At 43.6% G+C, this 23,328-nt stretch overlaps 2 protein-coding genes across 2 annotated transcripts in view; one reads left to right on the forward strand and one right to left on the reverse strand.

Annotated features, from left to right (window-relative positions):
* The window catches only part of LOC120059030 (guanine nucleotide-binding protein G(i) subunit alpha-like), an 85,341-nt gene extending 82,304 nt beyond the window's left edge, over positions 1 to 3,037 (forward strand). Inside the window, exon 9 of the mRNA XM_039007794.1 lies at positions 876 to 3,037. The gene's annotated coding sequence lies outside the window, so the exon portion shown is untranslated. The remainder of the gene's footprint in view (positions 1 to 875) is intronic.
* A 1,210-nt stretch (positions 3,038 to 4,247) lies between these two features.
* LOC120059542 (guanine nucleotide-binding protein G(t) subunit alpha-2-like) overlaps positions 4,248 to 23,328 on the reverse strand; it is a 33,832-nt gene continuing 14,751 nt past the window's right edge. Inside the window, exon 10 of the mRNA XM_039008674.1 lies at positions 4,248 to 4,435. Within this exon, the coding sequence (XP_038864602.1) occupies positions 4,248 to 4,435 (188 nt within the window). The remainder of the gene's footprint in view (positions 4,436 to 23,328) is intronic.

Below are 23,328 nucleotides of genomic sequence, written 5' to 3' on the forward strand. Positions count from 1 at the left end.
TGCTACCATGTTGTTGTCATGTTGTGTTGCTAACTTACTGTGATGTTGCCTTAGATCTCTCTCTCTCTGTGTAGTGTTGTCTCTCTTGCCGTGATGTGTGTTTTGTCCTATATTTTTATTTTATTTTATTTTTTTAATTTATTTTATTTTTTTCTCCCATTTTCTCCCGAATTTTCGTGGTATCCAATCGCTAGTAATTACTATCTTGTCTCATCGCTACAACTCCCGTACGGGCTCGGGAGAGACGAAGGTCGAAAGCCATGCGTCCTCCGAAGCACAACCCAACCAAGCCGCACTGCTTCTTAACACAGCGCGCCTCCAACCCGGAGGCCAGCCGCACCAATGTGTCGGAGGAAACACCGTGTACCTGGCCCCCTTGGTTAGCGCGCACTGCGCCCGGCCCGCCACAGGAGTCGCTGGAGCGCGATGAGACAAGGATATCCCTACCGGCCAAACCCTCCCTAACCCGGACGACGCTATGCCAATTGTGCGTCGCCCCACGGACCTCCCGGTCGTGGCCGGCTGCGACAGAGCCTGGGCGCGAACCCAGAGACTCTGGTGGCGCAGTTAGCACTGCGATGCAGTGCCCTAGACCACTGCGCCACCCGGGAGGCCCCTTGTCCTATATTTTTATTTAATTAATTTTTATTTTTAATCCCCCGTCCCCGCAGGAGGCCTTTTGTTAGGCCGTCATTATAAATAAGAATTTGTTCTTAACTGACTTGCCTAGTTAAATACATAAAAGTCCTAGCCTGGTATTGGTTGAAGGTGCACAGCTGGGATGCAGTCAGAGGTACGAGGCTTTGGCAGAGTTTTATAATGGTTTTTATAATGGTTAACTTTTTTATCCTGTCCTCTCTCTTCATCCTTTGTAGGTGTCTGGTGAGCCTCATGGGAGGGGATGATGACTTGGGATGTTTGCATTAGATGATCGTAGAAGATTCTAGAAAGTAGAACCGGAGACTTGAGACTGTTCGTTGCCGCGCTGCATGTAGCACCTGATGAATCCTGCATTTTGGGATTTGGTTCCTGTTTTTTTTACCACTTTTATTTTTATCCGAGACGATTTTCCTCCATGTTCAACGCTCTGATACACACCGAGGAGCAGGACAGAACTGAACTGTGGATAAAACCTTCACTAGTGAAACACTCACTGTGACTTCTATGGGAACTGCCAAGTTCGACTACAGAGCACTTCTGATTTTAGTTCCAAATAATGTATATGGAGTGAAGTGATGTTTTTATGACATTTAGTTGGTGATTAACCAACAAATCACACAGATAGAAAAATAATCCTTGGCTAGTTCCCAAATGGAAACCTAATTCCTTATGTAGTGCACTATTTTTGACTATCCCGTTTCTCCATTCCAGTGCTCACATCTATAGTTTGACACACTACTGGTATATATGAAAACAAAAAGGACCCGACCACCAAGCTGAATATCTCTCGTCGCAATATTTCACGATTCTTTTTTTTACATCTGTTGCATTCGTTCACTGAGTCATATGCCTCATTTAATTTTTCATTAAAAACAAATGTATTTTATAGCATGTTATTTGTATAAAGTAGTTGAAATAGTTTCTTTTTCATTTTTGGGATTTCTTTAGATGATCAGATTGCATTTATTTATATCTATGAGTATGGTTACTGGTCTGAAGTTGGCGTATGGATCAGGAGTTCATGTGATAGATTTGACCTGCACCTACTCTAACTCTTCACGTTTTGATATTTTAATCAGCCATCTTTTCATTAATTCAATAGTCTTGTGTAGACTTTAACATGAGGTTTCACTTAGACTACAGTCCTTATTTCTGATTCTTTAAAAAAAAAAAAAAAAAAATGTAGAAATGGACCACTTTGTATTGAACAGTATTTTTATATTTAGGACTCTTGTTCACTACCGCACATTATTGTACATTTATTGATCATTGAATATTGATTATTGTCAAGTGAGATTAATAATTGTATCACAACACTTTATAAGACAATAATTATTGATTACCTGCATGAAAGAGATTTTTGGAATTCACAGCATGATATTTTATGGCCTTGTTTTTTTTAATTCAAAGTGATTTTTTAATCCTGTGAATTTCAGTTAAAGAATGAACTGACCAAGGAACTAAATCAAGTGTGTAACAAAATGTCTTGTTACAGAGGGGGAAGCTACGCTCAGACCCCACTTGCAGAATGGAGTTTTCCTTATCCCATCTTGTTCTAATCGCAACTCTGCCTCCGAGGGCAGAAACAAATGTGATTTGGTTAAGTTTAGGCAAGAAATGAGACACTAACTATGTAATTCCACGTGATAAAGGGTTATGGGTTGGGTTACGTTTTTAAGTAAGAAATATGATTGGTTCGGAACCAAGGAGAACTCCACTGAGCGTTAATTCTGTCCAGAAAACGGTTGCCAAATAGCCACTAACTACTGTATCTGGGTTAGACTGTCACCACTTCCCGGACATTACTATACATTCCAGGGTCATATTCACCATTAGGCCCCCAAACAGAAGATAATACACTGAAACAGGGAGGGAATACCTGGAATTGTCCAATAAGACTTTAATAATAACGTTTTGCTACATTTTGAAACGGTGTGCACTAATGAATACGACCCTGGACACTGATCAGATGTAGTAACTACGTTATATTTCTGGTTCAGTTTGACTTTGTACAGATGTTGTTGTTGTTGATCTTAACACCATTAAATTATGGCACTAAAGCTCTCCGCTCATCTCCATATTTGTCTTTTTGTATTTCACAATCCAGCCAATGGCAAAGCAGTGCTTGAATTGGGCCGGTGCTATATTATCAGAACCTGTCATTTTCTACTACTTGAGTACTGGCACCTGCATAGAATATTTGCTCTAAAATATTATGAGTACCGGGATCCAAAATGTGTACCAGCACCTTTTTCATTCCACTTCAACCACTGTGGGAAAGTGTCCATGTGTTCATGTTTCCTACTATGTAATAATAGTATTGTGTAATCTTCAACCATCAGAAACCGAACAGGGAAGTATATGCATCTTTATTTTATGTGTCTACACGTCACAAAAAACAAAGATCCCTTCTCTCACAGTACTTCTGATGTCTTTCTTAAAATAAAGATTGGTCTATTATTTACAAAGTGTAAGCTTATTATTCTATTAAAAATAGATTAAAATAGAATTTAGAAATATTGAAATTTCAGCTGTTTACTTTATAACTTTTTAACGTTAAAATGGAGACCACAGGAGACTACTGAAGGTAAGACAAAAACACTAGCTTCATGGATTTAAAGGTACATTCCACAATTTTAAGTGCTGTCCAATGCCTCACGCAAAGAAGAGCATATGGCCGGCCTGCTGCTGCCTTATGTAATTAGCCTTTTTTTTTTTTTTTTTTTTTACAAATGTTTTGATACTCTGTTTCAATCCAATGGCCTTGATGATGTTGATGTCGAGGAAGCGTCCGAGGAACCAGGGCTCTGAGGTGGTGACAGCAGATAAACAGTTGTCCACCAACTGTCCACCTCCTCAGTGGCCAAATAAAACCAATGAGTTGGCTGATGGATGGAAGGAAGTTCTGGAGAAGGGAAGAAAATAGGAATTTCAACTGTATACATGTTTTTACATTTATACGTAATCTTTCTGAGAATCTGTTGTGCCCATGTGAATGCTACTTATGTCATCGATCATGCCTGCAAATTCAGCTTGTTTTGGTCACCCAAATTGGAACAAAAGCCTACGCTCTCGCTCCAAGACTACAGTTTCAATGCCCACCCCTGCTCTAATGTATATTTAAACACATTTATTTAGAGAAAAGTATAGCTTAATTAGGTCTGTCTAATGGCCCTTTGGAGACTGTAATAGTGTTGAGGCGATGTGAGAGTGGACGGATAGTGTCGAGGGAGGGACAGAGATAGTATTGAGTCAATGTTAGCTTTATGACTCATCCATCCACCCTCACCTACAGCCGTGCCAAACGGTCTGAACCATAGAAACAAAAATGTACTAGAAGGGACGAAGCGCCTAACACCATGGCAATATTAATGGTACGTCAAGACAATACAGTATGTCATCATGTGTTGTGTTAAGTGAATTGCCGATAGTTTGGCCACAGCTGGCCCTTATTACAGTGTGTCAGTGAGGCGACAGGACTGAAGTTGGTTCTCAGACAGGGACTTCCTGTTGGGCACTGAGGTGTGTGTGTGTGCGCATGCATCAGGCAGTAATATAGACGGTCATACCTTCAATCAGCAGCTGCCTCAGAACAGCCCGGCGTCTTTTAGATTGATTTTGATGACGTCTGTGACGGTGTCGAAGGCCTGGTTCACGTCCTGTGTGTCTACAGCGCAGGTGACGTGGGTATAGATGGGTTTCTCCGCCTGCTTCAAGTTCAGAGACTCAAACTGCATCTTCACGTGGTTACTGGCGTCTTCGTATGTATTTGGCCCTATTAGGGAGATAAGAGTATAGAGGTTGAAAAACTGACAGAGTAGTTACTGTCTCCTTTCTATGGGTCTGGCCCTACAGAGGGAATACGAGGGGTTTTAATACTTCATTCAGATACTTTTTCATTCAAAGGGATTTTTTTAATCCTGCGGATTTCAGTTAAAGAATGAACTGACCAAGGAACTAAATCAAGTGTGTAACAAAATGTCTTGTTACAGAGGGGGAAGCTACGCTCAGACTCCACTTGCAGAATGGAGTTTTCCTTATCCCATCTTGTTCTAATCGCAACTCTGCCTCCGAGGGCAGAAACAAATGTGATTTGGTTAAGTTTAGGCAAGAAATGAGACACTAAGTATGTAATTATACGTGGTAAAGGGGTATGGGTTAAGTTTTAAGTAAGAAATATGATTGGTTCGGAACCAAGGAGAACTACAGTTGAAGTCGGAAGTTTACATACACTTAGGTTGGAGTCATTAAAACTTGTTTTTCAACCACTCAACAAATTTCTTGTTAACAAACTATAGTTTTCGCAAGTCGGTTAGGACATCTACTTTGTGCATAACAAGTAATTTTTCCAACAATTGTTTACAGACAGATTATTTAATTTATGATTCACTGCATCACAATTCCAGTGGGTCAGATGTTTAATACACTAATTTGACTGTGCCTTTAAACAGCTTGGGTGCTTCTGATAGGCTAATTGACATAATTTGAGTCAATTGGAGGTGTACCTGTGGATGTATTTCAAGGCCTACCTTCAAACTCAGTGCCTCTTTGCTTGACATCATGGGAAAATCAAAAGAAATCAGCCAAGACCTCAGAAAAAATTGTAGACCTCCAAAAGTTTGGTTCATTCTTGGGAGCAATTTCCAAACGCCTGAAGGTACCACGTTCATCTGTACAAACAATAGTACGCAAGTATAAACACCATGGGACCGCGCAGCCGTCATACCGCTCAGGAAGGAGACGCGTTCTGTCTCCTAGAGATGAATGTACTTCGGTGCGAAAAGTGCAATTTTTTTTTATTTTTTATTTTTTATTTCACCTTTATTTAACCAGGTAGGCAAGTTGAGAACAAGTTCTCATTTACAATTGCGACCTGGCCAAGATAAAGCAAAGCAGTTCGACACATACAACAACACAGAGTTACACATGGAGTAAAACAAACATACATAATACAGTAGAAAAATAAGTCTATATACAATGTGAGCAAGTGAGGTGAGATAAGGGAGGTGAAGGGAAACAAAATATATATATAAATAAATAAAAATATAATAAAAATATAAAAAAGGCCATGGTGGCGAAGTAAATACAATATAGCAAGTAAAAACACTGGAATGGTTGGTTTGCAGTGGAAGAATGTGCAAAGTAGAGATAGAAATAATGGGGTGCAAAGGAGCAAAATAAATAAATAAATACAGTAGGTAAAGAGGTAGTTGTTTGGGCTAAATTATAGATGGACTATGTACAGGTGCAGTAATCTATGAGCTGCTCTGACAGCTGGTGCTTAAAGCTAGTGAGGGAGATAAGTGTTTCCAGTTTCAGAGATTTTTGTAGTTCGTTCCAGTCATTGGCAGCAGAGAACTGGAAGGAGAGGCGACCAAAGGAAGAATTGGTTTTGGGGGTGACCAGAGAGATATACCTGCTGGAGTGCGTGCTACAGGTGGGTGCTGCTATGGTGACCAGCGAGCTGAGATAAGGGGGGACTTTACCTAGCAGGGTCTTGTAGATGACCTGGAGCCAGTGGGTTTGGCGACGAGTATGAAGCGAGGGCCAGCCAACGAGAGTGTACAGGTCGCAGTGGTGAGTAGTATATGGGGCTTTGGTGACAAAACGGATGGCACTGTGATAGACTGCATCCAATTTATTGAGTAGGGTATTGGAGGCTATTTTGTAAATGACATCACCAAAGTCGAGGATTGGTAGGATGGTCAGTTTTACAAGGGTATGTTTGGCAGCATGAGTGAAGGATACTTTGTTGCGGAATAGGAAGCCAATTCTAGATTTAACTTTGGATTGGAGATGTTTGATGTGAGTCTGGAAGGAGAGTTTACAGTCTAACCAGACACCTAGGTATTTGTAGTTGTCCACATATTCTAAGTCAGAGCCGTCCAGAGTAGTGATGTTGGACAGGCGGGCAGGTGCAGGCAGCGATCGGTTGAAGAGCATGCATTTAGTTTTACTTGTATTTAAGAGCAATTGGAGGCCACGGAAGGAGAGTTGTATGGCATTGAAGCTCGCCTGGAGGGTTGTTAACACAGTGTCCAAAGAAGGGCCAGAAGTATACAGAATAGTGTCGTCTGCGTAGAGGTGGATCAGAGACTCACCAGCAGCAAGAGCGACATCATTGATGTATACAGAGAAGAGAGTCGGTCCAAGAACCTTGAGCGTGGCTGAGGTGCACCCATGACCAGCTCTGAAACCAGATTGCATAGCGGAGAAGGTATGGTGGGATTCGAAATGGTCGGTAATCTGTTTGTTGACTTAGCTTTCAAAGACCTTAGAAAGGCAGGGTAGGATAGATATAGGTCTGTCGCAGTTTGGGTCAAGAGTGTTCCCCCCTTTGAAGAGGGGGATGACCGCAGCTGCTTTCCAATCTTTGGGAATCTCAGACGACACGAAAGAGAGGTTGAAAAGGCTAGTAATAGGGGTGGCAACAATTTCAGCAGATAATTTTAGAAAGAAAGGGTCCAGATTATCTAGCCCGGCTGATTTGTAGGGGTCCAGATTTTGCAGCTCTTTCAGAACATCAGCTGACTGGATTTGGGAGAAAGAGAAATGGGGAAGGCGTGGGCGAGTAGCAGAGGGGAGGGCAGTGCTGTTGACCGGGGTAGGGGTAGCCAGGTGGAAAGCATGGCCAGCCGTAGAAAAATGCTTATTGAAATTCTCAATTATAGTGGGTTTGTCGGTGGTGACAGTGTTTCCTATCTTCAGTGCAGTGGGCAGCTGGGAGGAGATGTTCTTATTCTCCATGGACTTTACAGTGTCCCAGAACTTTTTTGAGTTTGTGTTGCAGGAAGCAAATTTCTGCTTGAAAAAGCTAGCCTTGGCTTTTCTAACTGCCTGTGTATATTGGTTTCTAGCTTCCCTGAAAAGTTGCATATCACGGGGGCTGTTCGATGCTAATGCAGAACGCCATAGGATGTTTTTGTGTTGGTTAAGGGCAGTCAGATCTGGAGAGAACCAAGGGCTATATCTGTTCCTGGTTCTAAATTTCTTGAATGGGGCATGCTTATTTAAGATGGTGAGGAAGGCATTTAAAAAAAATAAAAAATAACCAGGCATCCTCTACTGACGGGATGAGATCAATATCCTTCCAGGATACCCCGGCCAGGTCGTTTAGAAAGGCCTGCTCGCTGAAGTGTTTCAGGGAGCGTTTGACAGTGATGAGTGGAGGTCGTTTGACCGCTGACCCATTACGGATGCAGGCAATGAGGCAGTGATCGCTGAGATCTTGGTTGAAAACAGCAGAGGTGTATTTAGAGGGCAAGTTGGTTAGGATGATATCTATGCCCGTGTTTACGGCTTTGGGGTGGTACCTGGTACCAGAACAACAGCAAAGGACCTTGTGAAGATGCTGGAGGAAACGGGTACAAAGGTATCTATATCCACAGTAAAACGAGTCCTATATCGACATAACCTGAAGCAAGGAAGAAGCCACTGCTCCAAAACCGCCATAAAAAGCCAGACTACGGTTTGCAACTGCACATGGGGACAAAGATTGTACTTTTTGGAGAAATGTCCTCTGGTCTGATGAAACAAAAATAGAACTGTTTGGCCATAATGACCATCGTTATGTTTGGAGGAAAAAGGGGGAGTCTTGCAAGCCAAAGAACACCATCCCAACCGTGAAGCATGGGGGTGGCAGCATCATGTTGTGGGGGTGCTTTGCTGCAGGAGGGACTGGTGCACTTCACAAAATAGATGGCATCATGAGAAAAGAAAATTATGGGGATATATTGAAGCAACATCTCAAGACATCAGTCAGGAAGTTAAGGCTTGGTCGCAAATGGGTCTCCCAAATGGACAATGACCCCAAGCATACTTCCAAAGTTGTGGCAAAATGGCTTAAGGACAACAAAGTCAAGTTATTGGAGTGGCCATCACAAAGCCCTGACCTCAATCCTATAGAACATTTGTGGGCAGAACTGAAAAGGCTTGTGCGAGCAAGGAGGCCTACAAACCTGACTCAGTTACACCAGCTCTGTCGGGAGGAATGGGCCAAAATTCACACAACTTGTTGTGGGAAGCTTGTGGAAGGCTACCCGAAACGTTTACGTTAAACAATTTAAAAGCAATGCTACCAAATACTAACTGAGTGTATGTAAACTTCTGACCCACTGGGAATGTGATGAAAGAAATATAAGCTGAAATAAATCATTTTCTCTACTATTATTCTGACATTTCACATTCTTAAAATAAAGTGGTGATCCTAGCTCACCTAAACAGGGAATTTTTACTAGGATTAAATGTCAGGAATTGTGAAACTGAAAATATATTTGTCTAAGGTGAGGTATATAAAATATATTTGTCTATATTTGTCTAAGGTGTATGTAAATTTCCGACTTCAACTGTATCTAGCTATCTTCTGTATACCACCCCTACCTTGTCACAGCACAACTGATTGGTTCAAACGCATAAATAAGGAAATAAATTCCACAAGTTAACATTTAACAAGGCGCACCTGTTAATTGAAACGCATTCCAGGTGACTACCTCATGAAGCAGGTTGAGAGAATGCCAAGAGTGTGCAAAGCTGTCATCAAGGCAAAGGGTGGCTACTTTGAAGAATCTCAAATATTAAATATATTTTGATTTGTTTAACACTTTCTTGGTTACTACATAAGTCCATATGTGTTATTTAATAGTTTTGATGTCTACTATTATTATACAATGTAGAAAATATAAAAAATAAAGAAAAACCCTTGAATGAGTCGGTGTATCTAAACTTTTGGCTGGTACTGTAGGTTACTTTCTGGTAATGTAGGTTACTTACTGGTACTGTAGGTTACTTACTGGTACTGTAGGTTACTTACTGGTACTGGAGGTTACTTACTGGTACTGTAGGTCCCTTACTGGTACTGTAGGTCCCTGACTGGTACTGTAGGTCCCTGACTGGTACTGTAGGTTACTTACTGGTACTGTAGGTCACTTACTGGTACTGTAGGTTACTTACTGGTACTGTAGGTCACTTACTGGTACTGTAGGTCACTGACTGGTACTGTAGGTCACTGACTGGTACTGTAGGTTACTTACTGGTACTGTAGGTGACTTACTGGTACTGTAAGTTACTTACTGGTACTGTAGGTTACTGACTGGTACTGTAGGTTACTGACTGGTACTGTGGGTTACTTACTGGTACTGTGGGTTACTGACTGGTACTGTAGGTCACTGACTGATACTGTAGGTTACTTACTGGTACTGTAGGTTACTTACTGGTACTGTAGGTCACTTACTGGTACTGTAGGTCACTGACTGGTACTGTAGGTTACTTACTGGTACTGTAGGTTACTTACTGGTACTGTAGGTTACTGACTGGTACTGTAGGTTACTTACTGGTACTGTAGGTTACTGACTGGTACTGTAGGTTACTTACTGGTACTGTAGGTTACTTACTGGTACTGTAGGTTACTGACTGGTACTGTAGGTTACTTACTGGTACTGTAGGTTACTGACTGGTACTGTAGGTTACTGACTGGTACTGTAGGTTACTGACTGGTACTGTGGGTTACTGACTGGTACTGTAGGTCACTGACTGGTATCGTAGGTTACTTACTGGTACTGTAGGTTACTTACTGGTACTGTAGGTTACTGACTGGTACTGTAGGTTACTTACTGGTACTGTAGGTTACTTACTGGCACTGTAGGTTACTGACTGGTACTGTAGGTTACTGACTGGTACTGTAGGTTACTGACTGGTACTGTAGGTTACTTAATGGTACTGTAGGTTACTGACTGGTACTGTAGGTTACTGACTGGCACTGTAGGTTACTGACTGGTACTGTAGGTCACTGACTGGTACTGTAGGTCGCTTACTGGTACTGTAGGTCACTGACTGGTACTGTAGGTTACTGACTGGTACTGTAGGTGACTTACTGGCACTGTAGGTTACTGACTGGTACTGTAGGTTACTGACTGGTACTGTAGGTTACTGACTGGTACTGTAGGTTACTGACTGGTACTGTAGGTTACTGACTGGTACTGTAGGTTACTTACTGGTACTGTAGGTCACTGACTGGTACTGTAGGTTACTGACTGGTACTGTAGGTCACTGACCGGTACTGTAGGTCACTGACCGGTACTGTAGGTTACTGACCGGTACTGTAGGTTACTTACCGGTACTGGAGGTTACTGACTGGTACTGTAGGTTACTGACTGGTACTGTACGTTACTGACTGGTACTGTAGGTCACTGACTGGTACTGTAGGACACTGACTGATACTGTAGGTTACTTACTGGTACTGTAGGTGACTTACTGGTACTGTAGGTTACTTACTGGTACTGTAGGTTACTGACTGGTACTGTAGGTTACTTACTGGTACTGTAGGTTACTTACTGGTACTGTAGGTTACTTACTGGTACTGGAGGTTACTTACTGGTACTGTAGGTCCCTTACTGGTACTGTAGGTCCCTGACTGGTACTGTAGGTCCCTGACTGGTACTGTAGGTCACTTACTGGTACTGTAGGTTACTTACTGGTACTGTAGGTCACTTACTGGTACTGTAGGTTACTTACTGGTACTGTAGGTCACTTACTGGTACTGTAGGTCACTGACTGGTACTGTAGGTCACTGACTGGTACTGTAGGTTACTGACTGGTACTGTAGGTCACTGACTGGTACTGTAGGTTACTTACTGGTACTGTAGGTGACTTACTGGTACTGTAGGTTACTTACTGGTACTGTAGGTTACTGACTGGTACTGTAGGTTACTGACTGGTACTGTAGGTTACTTACTGGTACTGTGGGTTACTGACTGGTACTGTAGGTCACTGACTGGTACTGTGGGTTACTTACTGGTACTGTAGGTTACTTACTGGTACTGTAGGTCACTTACTGGTACTGTAGGTCACTGACTGGTACTGTAGGTTACTTACTGGTACTGTAGGTTACTTACTGGTACTGTAGGTTACTGACTGGTACTGTAGGTTACTGACTGGTACTGTAGGTTACTTACTGGTACTGTAGGTTACTTACTGGTACTGTAGGTTACTGACTGGTACTGTAGGTTACTTACTGGTACTGTAGGTTACTGACTGGTACTGTAGGTTACTTACTGGCACTGTAGGTTACTGACTGGCACTGTAGGTTACTGACTGGTACTGTAGGTTACTGACCGGTACTGTAGGTCACTGACCGGTACTGTAGGTCACTGACCGGTACTGTAGGTCACTGACCGGTACTGTAGGTCACTGACCGGTACTGTAGGTTACTGACCGGTACTGTAGGTTATTGACTGGTACTGTAGGTTACTTAATGGTACTGTAGGTTACTGACTGGTACTGTAGGTTACTGACTGGTACTGTAGGTTATTGACTGGTACTGTAGGTTACTTACTGGTACTGTAGGTTACTTACTGGTACTGTAGGTTACTGACTGGTACTGTAGGTTACTTACTGGTACTGTAGGTTACTTACTGGTACTGTAGGTTACTTACTGGTACTGGAGGTTACTTACTGGTACTTTAGGTCCCTTACTGGTACTGTAGGTCCCTGACTGGTACTGTAGGTCCCTGACTGGTACTGTAGGTCACTTACTGGTACTGTAGGTTACTTACTGGTACTGTAGGTCACTTACTGGTACTGTAGGTTACTTACTGGTACTGTAGGTCACTGACTGGTACTGTAGGTTACTTACTGGTACTGTAGGTCACTGACTGGTACTGTAGGTCACTGACTGGTACTGTAGGTTACTTACTGGTACTGTAGGTGACTTACTGGTACTGTAGGTTACTTACTGGTACTGTAGGTTACTGACTGGTACTGTAGGTTACTGACTGGTACTGTAGGTTACTTACTGGTACTGTGGGTTACTGACTGGTACTGTAGGTCACTGACTGGTACTGTAGGTTACTGACTGGTACTGTAGGTTACTGACTGGTACTGTAGGTTACTGACCGGTACTGTAGGTTACTGACCGGTACTGTAGGTTACTTACCGGTACTGGAGGTTACTGACCGGTACTGTAGGTTACTGACCGGTACTGTAGGTTACTGACTGGTACTGTAGGTTACTTAATGGTACTGTAGGTTACTGACTGGTACTGTAGGTTACTGACTGGCACTGTAGGTTACTGACTGGTACTGTAGGTCACTGACTGGTACTGTAGGTCGCTTACTGGTACTGTAGGTCACTGACTGGTACTGTAGGTTACTGACTGGTACTGTAGGTTACTGACTGGTACTGTAGGTGACTTACTGGCACTGTAGGTTACTGACTGGTACTGTAGGTTACTGACTGGTACTGTAGGTTACTGACTGGTACTGTAGGTTACTGACTGGTACTGTAGGTTACTGACTGGTACTGTAGGTTACTTACTGGTACTGTAGGTCACTGACTGGTACTGTAGGTTACTGACTGGTACTGTAGGTCACTGACCGGTACTGTAGGTCACTGACCGGTACTGTAGGTTACTGACCGGTACTGTAGGTTACTTACCGGTACTGGAGGTTACTGACTGGTACTGTAGGTTACTGACTGGTACTGTAGGTTACTGACTGGTACTGTAGGTCACTGACTGGTACTGTAGGACACTGACTGATACTGTAGGTTACTTACTGGTACTGTAGGTGACTTACTGGTACTGTAGGTTACTTACTGGTACTGTAGGTTACTGACTGGTACTGTAGGTTACTTACTGGTACTGTAGGTTACTTACTGGTACTGTAGGTTACTTACTGGTACTGGAGGTTACTTACTGGTACTGTAGGTCACTGACCGGTACTGTAGGTTACTTACTGGTACTGTAGGTTACTGACTGGTACTGTAGGTTACTTACTGGTACTGTAGGTTACTTACTGGTACTGTAGGTTACTTACTGGTACTGTAGGTTACTTACTGGTACTGTAGGTTACTTACCGGTACTGTAGGTCACTGACCGGTACTGTAGGTCACTGACCGGTACTGTAGGTTACTGACCGGTACTGTAGGTTATTGACTGGTACTGTAGGTTACTTACTGGTACTGTAGGTTACTTACTGGTACTGTAGGTTACTGACTGGTACTGTAGGTTATTGACTGGTACTGTAGGTTACTTACTGGTACTGTAGGTTACTTACTGGTACTGTAGGTTACTGACTGGTACTGTAGGTTACTTACTGGTACTGTAGGTTACTTACTGGTACTGTAGGTTACTTACTGGTACTGGAGGTTACTTACTGGTACTGTAGGTCCCTTACTGGTACTGTAGGTCCCTGACTGGTACTGTAGGTCCCTGACTGGTACTGTAGGTCACTTACTGGTACTGTAGGTTACTTACTGGTACTGTAGGTCACTTACTGGTACTGTAGGTTACTTACTGGTACTGTAGGTCACTGACTGGTACTGTAGGTTACTTACTGGTACTGTAGGTCACTTACTGGTACTGTAGGTTACTTACTGGTACTGTAGGTCACTGACTGGTACTGTAGGTTACTTACTGGTACTGTAGGTCACTGACTGGTACTGTAGGTCACTGACTGGTACTGTAGGTTACTTACTGGTACTGTAGGTGACTTACTGGTACTGTAGGTTACTTACTGGTACTGTAGGTTACTGACTGGTACTGTAGGTTACTGACTGGTACTGTAGGTTACTTACTGGTACTGTGGGTTACTGACTGGTACTGTAGGTCACTGACTGGTACTGTAGGTTACTGACTGGTACTGTAGGTTACTGACTGGTACTGTAGGTCACTGACTGGTACTGTAGGTCACTGACCGGTACTGTAGGTTACTTACTGGTACTGGAGGTTACTGACCGATACTGTAGGTTACTTACTGTAGGTTACTTATTGGTACTGTAGGTTACTGACTGGTACTGTAGGGTACTGACTGGTACTGTAGGTTACTGACTGGTACTGTAGGTCACTGACTGGTACTGTAGGTCGCTTACTGGTACTGTAGGTCACTGACTGGTACTGTAGGTTACTGACTGGTACTGTAGGTGACTTACTGGCACTGTAGGTTACTGACTGGTACTGTAGGTTACTGACTGGTACTGTAGGTTACTGACTGGTACTGTAGGTTACTGACTGGTACTGTAGGTTACTGACTGGTACTGTAGGTTACTTACTGGTACTGTAGGTCACTGACTGGTACTGTAGGTTACTGACTGGTACTGTAGGTCACTGACCGGTACTGTAGGTCACTGACCGGTACTGTAGGTTACTGACCGGTACTGTAGGTTACTTACCGGTACTGGAGGTTACTGACTGGTACTGTAGGTTACTGACTGGTACTGTAGGTTACTGACTGGTACTGTAGGTCACTGACTGGTACTGTAGGTCACTGACTGATACTGTAGGTTACTTACTGGTACTGTAGGTGACTTACTGGTACTGTAGGTTACTTACTGGTACTGTAGGTTACTGACTGGTACTGTAGGTTACTTACTGGTACTGTAGGTTACTTACTGGTACTGTAGGTTACTTACTGGTACTGGAGGTTACTTACTGGTACTGTAGGTCCCTTACTGGTACTGTAGGTCCCTGACTGGTACTGTAGGTCACTTACTGGTACTGTAGGTTACTTACTGGTACTGTAGGTCACTTACTGGTACTGTAGGTTACTTACTGGTACTGTAGGTCACTTACTGGTACTGTAGGTCACTGACTGGTACTGTAGGTCACTGACTGGTACTGTAGGTTACTTACTGGTACTGTAGGTGACTTACTGGTACTGTAGGTTACTTACTGGTACTGTAGGTTACTGACTGGTACTGTAGGTTACTGACTGGTACTGTAGGTTACTTACTGGTACTGTGGGTTACTGACTGGTACTGTAGGTCACTGACTGGTACTGTGGGTTACTTACTGGTACTGTAGGTTACTTACTGGTACTGTAGGTCACTGACTGGTACTGTAGGTTACTGACTGGTACTGTAGGTTACTTACTGTAGGTTACTTACTGGTACTGTAGGTTACTGACTGGTACTGTAGGGTACTGACTGGTACTGTAGGTTACTGACCGGTACTGTAGGTTACTTACTGGTACTGTAGGTTACTTACTGTAGGTTACTGACTGGTACTGTAGGTTACTTACTGTAGGTTACTGACTGGTACTGTAGGTTACTTACTGTAGGTTACTGACTGGTACTGTAGGTTACTGACTGGTACTGTAGGTTACTGACTGGTACTGTAGGTCACTGACTGGTACTGTAGGTCACTGACTGGTACTGTAGGTCACTGACTGGTACTGTAGGTTACTGACCGGTACTGTAGGTTACTGACTGGTACTGTAGGTTACTTACTGGTACTGTAGGTTACTTACTGGTACTGTAGGTTACTGACTGGTACTGTAGGTTATTGACTGGTACTGTAGGTTACTTACTGGTACTGTAGGTTACTTACTGGTACTGTAGGTTACTGACTGGTACTGTAGGTTACTTACTGGTACTGTAGGTTACTTACTGGTACTGTAGGTTACTTACTGGTACTGGAGGTTACTTACTGGTACTGTAGGTCCCTTACTGGTACTGTAGGTCCCTGACTGGTACTGTAGGTCCCTGACTGGTACTGTAGGTCACTTACTGGTACTGTAGGTTACTTACTGGTACTGTAGGTCACTTACTGGTACTGTAGGTTACTGACTGGTACTGTAGGTCACTGACTGGTACTGTAGGTTACTGACTGGTACTGTAGGTTACTGACTGGTACTGTAGGTTACTGACTGGTACTGTAGGTCACTGACCGGTACTGTAGGTTACTTACCGGTACTGGAGGTTACTGACCGGTACTGTAGGTTACTGACCGGTACTGTAGGTTACTGACTGGTACTGTAGGTCACTGACTGGTACTGTAGGTCACTTACTGGTACTGTAGGGTACTGACTGGTACTGTAGGTTACTGACTGGTACTGTAGGTCACTGACTGGTACTGTAGGTCACTGACTGGTACTGTAGGTTACTTACTGGTACTGTAGGTGACTTACTGGTGCTGTAGGTTACTTACTGGTACTGTAGGTTACTGACTGGTACTGTAGGTTACTGACTGGTACTGTAGGTTACTTACTGGTACTGTGGGTTACTGACTGGTACTGTAGGTCACTGACTGGTACTGTAGGTCACTGACTGGTACTGTAGGTTACTTACTGGTACTGTAGGTTACTTACTGGTACTGTAGGTCACTTACTGGTACTGTAGGTCACTGACTGGTACTGTAGGTCACTGACTGGTACTGTAGGTTACTTACTGGTACTGTAGGTTACTTACTGGTACTGTAGGTTACTGACTGGTACTGTAGGTTACTGACTGGTACTGTAGGTTACTTACTGGTACTGTAGGTTACTGACTGGTACTGTAGGTTACTTACTGGTACTGTAGGTTACTGACTGGTACTGTAGGTCGCTTACTGGTACTGTAGGTCACTGACTGGTACTGTAGGTTACTGACTGGTACTGTAGGTGACTTACTGGCACTGTAGGTTACTGACTGGTACTGTAGGTTACTGACTGGTACTGTAGGTTACTGACTGGTACTGTAGGTTACTGACTGGTACTGTAGGTTACTTACTGGTACTGTAGGTCACTGACTGGTACTGTAGGTTACTGACTGGTACTGTAGGTTACTGACTGGTACTGTAGGTCACTGACCGGTACTGTAGGTCACTGACCGGTACTGTAGGTTACTGACCGGTACTGTAGGTTACTGACCGGTACTGTAGGTTACTGACCGGTACTGTAGGTTACTTACCGGTACTGGAGGTTACTGACTGGTACTGGAGGTTACTGACTGGTACTGTAGGTTACTGACTGGTACTGTAGGTCACTGACTGGTACTGTAGGTCACTGACTGGTACTGTAGGTTATTGACTGGTAAAGTAGGTGACTTACTGGTACTGTAGGTTACTTACTGGTACTGTAGGTTACTGACTGGTACTGTAGGTTAATTACTGGTACTGTAGGTTACTTACTGGTACTGAAGGTTACTTACTGGTACTGTAGGTTACTTACTGGTACTGGAGGTTACTTACTGGTACTGTAGGTCCCTTACTGGTACTGTAGGTCCCTGACTGGCACTGTACGTCCCTGACTGGTACTGTAGGTCACTTACTGGTACTGTAGGTTACTTACTGGTACTGTAGGTCACTTACTGGTACTGTAGGTTACTTACTGGTACTGTAGGTCACTTACTGGTACTGTAGGTCACTGACTGGTACTGTAGGTCACTGACTGGTACTGTAGGTTACTTACTGGTACTGTAGGTAACTTACTGGTACTGTAGGTTACTTACTGGTACTGTGGGTTACTGACTGGTACTGTAGGTCACTGACTGGTACTGTAGGTTACTTACTGGTACTGTAGGTTACTTACTGGTACTTTAGGTCACTTACTGGTACTGTAGGTCACTGACTGGTACTGTAGGTTACTTACTGGTACTGTAGGTTACTTACTGGTACTGTAGGTTACTGACTGGTACTGTAGGTTACTTACTGGTACTGTAGGTTACTTACTGGTACTGTAGGTTACTGACTGGTACTGTAGGTTACTGACTGGTACTGTAGGTTACTTACTGGTACTGTGGGTTACTGACTGGTACTGTAGGTCACTGACTGGTACCGTAGGTTACTTACTGGTACCGTAGGTTACTTACTGGTACTGTAGGTTACTGACTGGTACTGTAGGTTACTGACTGGTACTGTAGGTTACTTACTGGCACTGTAGGTTACTGACTGGTACTGTAGGTTACTGACTGGTACTGTAGGTTACTGACTGGTACTGTAGCTTACTGACTGGTACTGTAGGTTACTTAATGGTACTGTAGGTTACTGACTGGTACTGTAGGTTACTGACTGGTACTGTAGGTTACTGACTGGCACTGTAGGTTACTGACTGGTACAGTAGGTCACTGACTGGTACTGTAGGTCGCTTACTGGTACTGTAGGTCACTGACTGGTACTGTAGGTTACTGACTGGTACTGTAGGTGACTTACTGGCACTGTAGGTTACTGACTGGTACTGTAGATTACTGACTGGTACTGTAGGTTACTGACTGGTACTGTAGGTTACTGACTGGTACTGTAGGTTACTGACTGGTACTGTAGGTTACTTACTGGTACTGTAGGTCACTGACTGGTACTGTAGGTTACTGACTGGTACTGTAGGTTACTGACTGGTACTGTAGGTCACTGACTGGTACTGTAGGTCACTGACTGGTACTGTAGGTTATTGACTGGTAAAGTAGGTGACTTACTGGTACTGTAGGTTACTTACTGGTACTGTAGGTTACTGACTGGTACTGTAGGTTAATTACTGGTACTGTAGGTTACTTACTGGTACTGAAGGTTACTTACTGGTACTGTAGGTTACTTACTGGTACTGGAGGTCCCTTACTGGTACTGTAGGTCCCTGACTGGCACTGTAGGTCCCTGACTGGTACTGTAGGTCACTTACTGGTACTGTAGGTTACTTACTGGTACTGTAGGTCACTTACTGGTACTGTAGGTTACTTACTGGTACTGTAGGTCACTTACTGGTACTGTAGGTCACTGACTGGTACTGTAGGTCACTGACTGGTACTGTAGGTTACTTACTGGTACTGTAGGTAACTTACTGGTACTGTAGGTTACTTACTGGTACTGTGGGTTACTGACTGGTACTGTAGGTCACTGACTGGTACTGTAGGTTACTTACTGGTACTGTAGGTTACTTACTGGTACTTTAGGTCACTTACTGGTACTGTAGGTCACTGACTGGTACTGTAGGTTACTTACTGGTACTGTAGGTTACTTACTGGTACTGTAGGTTCTACTGACTGGTACTGTGTAGTTACTTAACTGGTACTGGTAGTTTACTTACTGGTACTGGTAGGTTACTGACTGGTACGGTAGGTTACTGACTGGTACTGTAGGTTACTTACTGGTACTGTGTGTTACTGGACTGGTACTGTAGGTCACTGACTGTACGTAGGTTACTTACTGTTACTGTAGGTTACTTACTGGTACTGTAGGTTACTGACTGGTACTGTAGGTTACTGACTGGTACTGTAGGTTACTTACTGGCACTGTGTAGGTTACTGACTGGTACTGTAGGTTACTGACTGGTACTGTAGGTACTGACTGTACTGGTAGCTTACTGACTGGTACTGTAGTTACTTAATGGTACTGTAGGTTACTGACTGGTCCTGTAGGTTACTGACTGGTACTGTAGGTTACTGACTGGCACTGTAGGTTACTGACTGGTACAGTAGGTCACTGACTGGTACTGTAGGTCACTTACTGGACTGTAGGTCACTGACTGGTACTGTAGTTACTGACTGGTACTGTAGGTGACTTACTGGCACTGTAGGTTACTGACTGGTACTGTAGTTACTGACTGGTACTGTAGGTTACTGACTGGTACTGTAGGTTACTGACTGGTACTGTAGGTTACTGACTGTTACTGTAGGTTACTTACTGGTACTGTAGGTCACTGACTGGTACTGTAGGTCCTGAACTGGTACTGTAGGTACTGACTGGTACTGTAGGTCACTGACTGGTACTGGTAGGTCACTGACTGGTACTGTAGGTTACTTACTGGTACTGTAGGTTGACTTACTGGTACTGTAGGTTACTTACTGGTACTGTAGTTACTGACTGGTACTGTAGGTTACTGACTGGTACTGTAGGTTACTTACTGGTATCTGTAGGGTTACTGACTGGTTACTGTAGGTCACTGACTGGTACTGTAGGTCACTGCTGTACTGTAGGTTACTTACTGGTACTGTACTGTATTTACCGTACTGGTACTGTGGGTTACTGACTGGTACTGTAGGTCACTGACTGGTACTGTAGTCACTGACTGGTACTGTAGGTTACTTACTGGTACTGTAGGTTACTTAGTTTTTGGTGGGTACTGTAGTTTACTTACTGACTGTATGTTACTGTCTGGTATTGTAGGTTACTGACTGGTACTGTAGGTTACTGACTGGTACTGGTACTGGTACTGTACTGGTACTGTATGTTACTGACTGTACTGTAGGTCCCTGAACTGGTACTGTAGGTCACTGACTGGTACTGTAGGTTACTGACTGGTACTGTAGGTTACTTAACTGGTACTGTAGTTTACTGCTGTTACTGTAGTTTACTGAACTGGTACTGTAGGTTACTGACTGGTACTGTAGGTCACTGACTGTACTTAGGTCACTGACTGGTACTGTAGGTTACTGACCGGTACTGTAGGTCACTGACCGGTACTGTAGGTTACTGACCGGTACTGTAGGTTACTTACCGGTACTGGAGGTTACTGACCGGTACTGTAGGTTACTGACCGGTACTGTAGGTTACTGACCGGTACTGTAGGTCACTGACTGGTACTGTAGGTCACTGACTGGTACTGTAGGTTATTGACTGGTACTGTAGGTTACTTACTGGTACTGTAGGGTACTGACTGGTACTGTAGGTTACTGACTGGTACTGTAGGTCACTGACTGGTACTGTAGGTCACTGACTGGTACTGTAGGTTACTTACTGTACTGTAGTGACTTACTGGTACTGTAGGTTACTTACTGGTACTGTAGGTTACTGACTGGTACTGTAGGTTACTGACTGGTACTGTAGGTTACTTACTGGTACTGTGGGTTACTGACTGGTACTGTAGGTCACTTACTGGTACTGTAGGTTACTTACTGATACTGTAGGTCACTTACTGGTACTGTAGGTCACTGACTGGTACTGTAGGTTACTTACTGGTACTGTAGGTTACTTACTGATACTGTAGGTCACTTACTGGTACTGTAGGTCACTGACTGGTACTGTAGGTTACTTACTGGTACTGTAGGTTACTTACTGGTACTGTAGGTTACTGACTGGTACTGTAGGTTACTTACTGTACTGTAGGTTACTTACTGGTACTGTAGGTTACTGACTGTACTGTAGTTACTTACTGTACTGTAGGTTCTGACTGGTACTGTAGGTACGTACTTATATGGTCACTGATGGTACTGTAGTTACTGACTGGTACTGTAGGTGACTTACTGACTGTAGGTTACTGACTGGTACTGTAGGTTACTGACTGGTACTGTAGGTCACTGACTGGTTACTGACTGGTACTGTAGGTTACTGACTGGTACTGTAGGTTACTTACTGGTACTGTAGATCACTGACTGGTACTGTAGTTCACTGACTGGTACTGTAGGTTACTGACTGGTACTGTAGGTTACTGACCGGTACTGTAGGTAACTGACCGGTACTGTAGGTTCTGACCGTAACTGGAGGTTACTTACCGGTACTGGAGGTTACTGACTGGTACTGGAGGTTACTGACTGGTACTGTAGGTTACTGACTGGTACTGTAGGTCACTGACTGGTACTGTAGGTCACTGACTGGTACTGTAGGTTATTGACTGGTAAAGTAGGTGACTTACTGGTACTGTAGGTTACTTACTGGTACTGTAGGTTACTGACTGGTACTGTAGGTTACTACTGTACTGTAGGTTACTTACTGGTACTGAGGTTACTTACTGGTACTGTAGGTTACTTACTGGTACTGGTGTTACTTACTGGTACTGTAGGTCCCTTACTGGTACTGTAGGTCCCTGACTGGCTGTAGGTCCCTGACTGGTACTGGAGTCACTCTGGTCGTAGTTACTTACGGGACTGTAGGTACTTACTGGTACTGTAGGTCACTTACTGGTACTGTAGTCACTTACTGGTACTGTAGGTACTGACTGGTACTGTAGGTTACTGACTGGTACTGTAGGTTACTTACTGGTACTGTAGATCACTGACTGGTACTGTAGTTCACTGACTGGTCTGTAGGTTACTGACTGGTACTGTAGGTTACTGACTGGTACTGTATGTTACTGACCGGTACTGTAGGTTCCTGACTGGTACTGTAGGTTACTGACTGGTACTGTAAGGTTACTTACTGGTACTTTAGGTCACTTACACTGGTACTGTAGTCTATGGACTGTACTTAGGTTACTTCTGGTACTTTAGGTTACTTACTGGTACTGTAGGTTACTGACTGGACTGTAGGTTACTTACTGGTACTGTAGGTTACTTACTGGTACTGTAAGGTTACTGACTGGTACTGTAGGTTACTGACTGGTACTGTAGGTTACTTACTGGTACTGGGGTTACTGACTGGTACTGTAGGTCACTGACTGTACCGTAGGTTACTTACTGGTACCGTAGGTTACTTACTGGTACGTAGGTTACTGACTGGTACTGTAGGTTCCTGACTGGTACTGTAGGTTACTTACTGGCACTGTAGGTTACTGACTGGTACGTAGTTAGTGATCTGACTGGTACTGTAGGTTACTGACTGGTACTGTAGCTTACTGCTGGTACTGTAGGTTACTTAATGGTACTGTAGGTTACTGACTGGTACTGTAGGTTACTGACTGGTACTGTAGGTTACTGACTGGCACTGTAGGTTACTGACTGGTACAGTAGTTCACTGACGTGGTACTGTAGGTCGCTTACTGGTACTGTAGGTCACTGACTGGTACTGTAGGTTACTGACTGGTACTGTAGTGACTTACTGGCACTGTAGGTTACTGACTGGTACTGTAGTAACTTACTGACTGGTACTGTAGGTTTACTGACTGGTACTGTAGGTTACTGACTGGTACTGTAGGTTACTACTGTACTGTACTGGTACTGTAGGTTACTGACTGGTACTGTAGGTTACTTACTGTTACTGTAGGTCACTGACTGGTACTGTAGGTTACTGATGTAGGACTGTAACTGTACTGTGGTTACTGACTGGTACTGACTGGT

The sequence above is a fragment of the Salvelinus namaycush genome, chromosome 14 (genome assembly GCF_016432855.1).
Source record: "Salvelinus namaycush isolate Seneca chromosome 14, SaNama_1.0, whole genome shotgun sequence".
Lineage (NCBI taxonomy): Eukaryota > Metazoa > Chordata > Actinopteri > Salmoniformes > Salmonidae > Salvelinus > Salvelinus namaycush.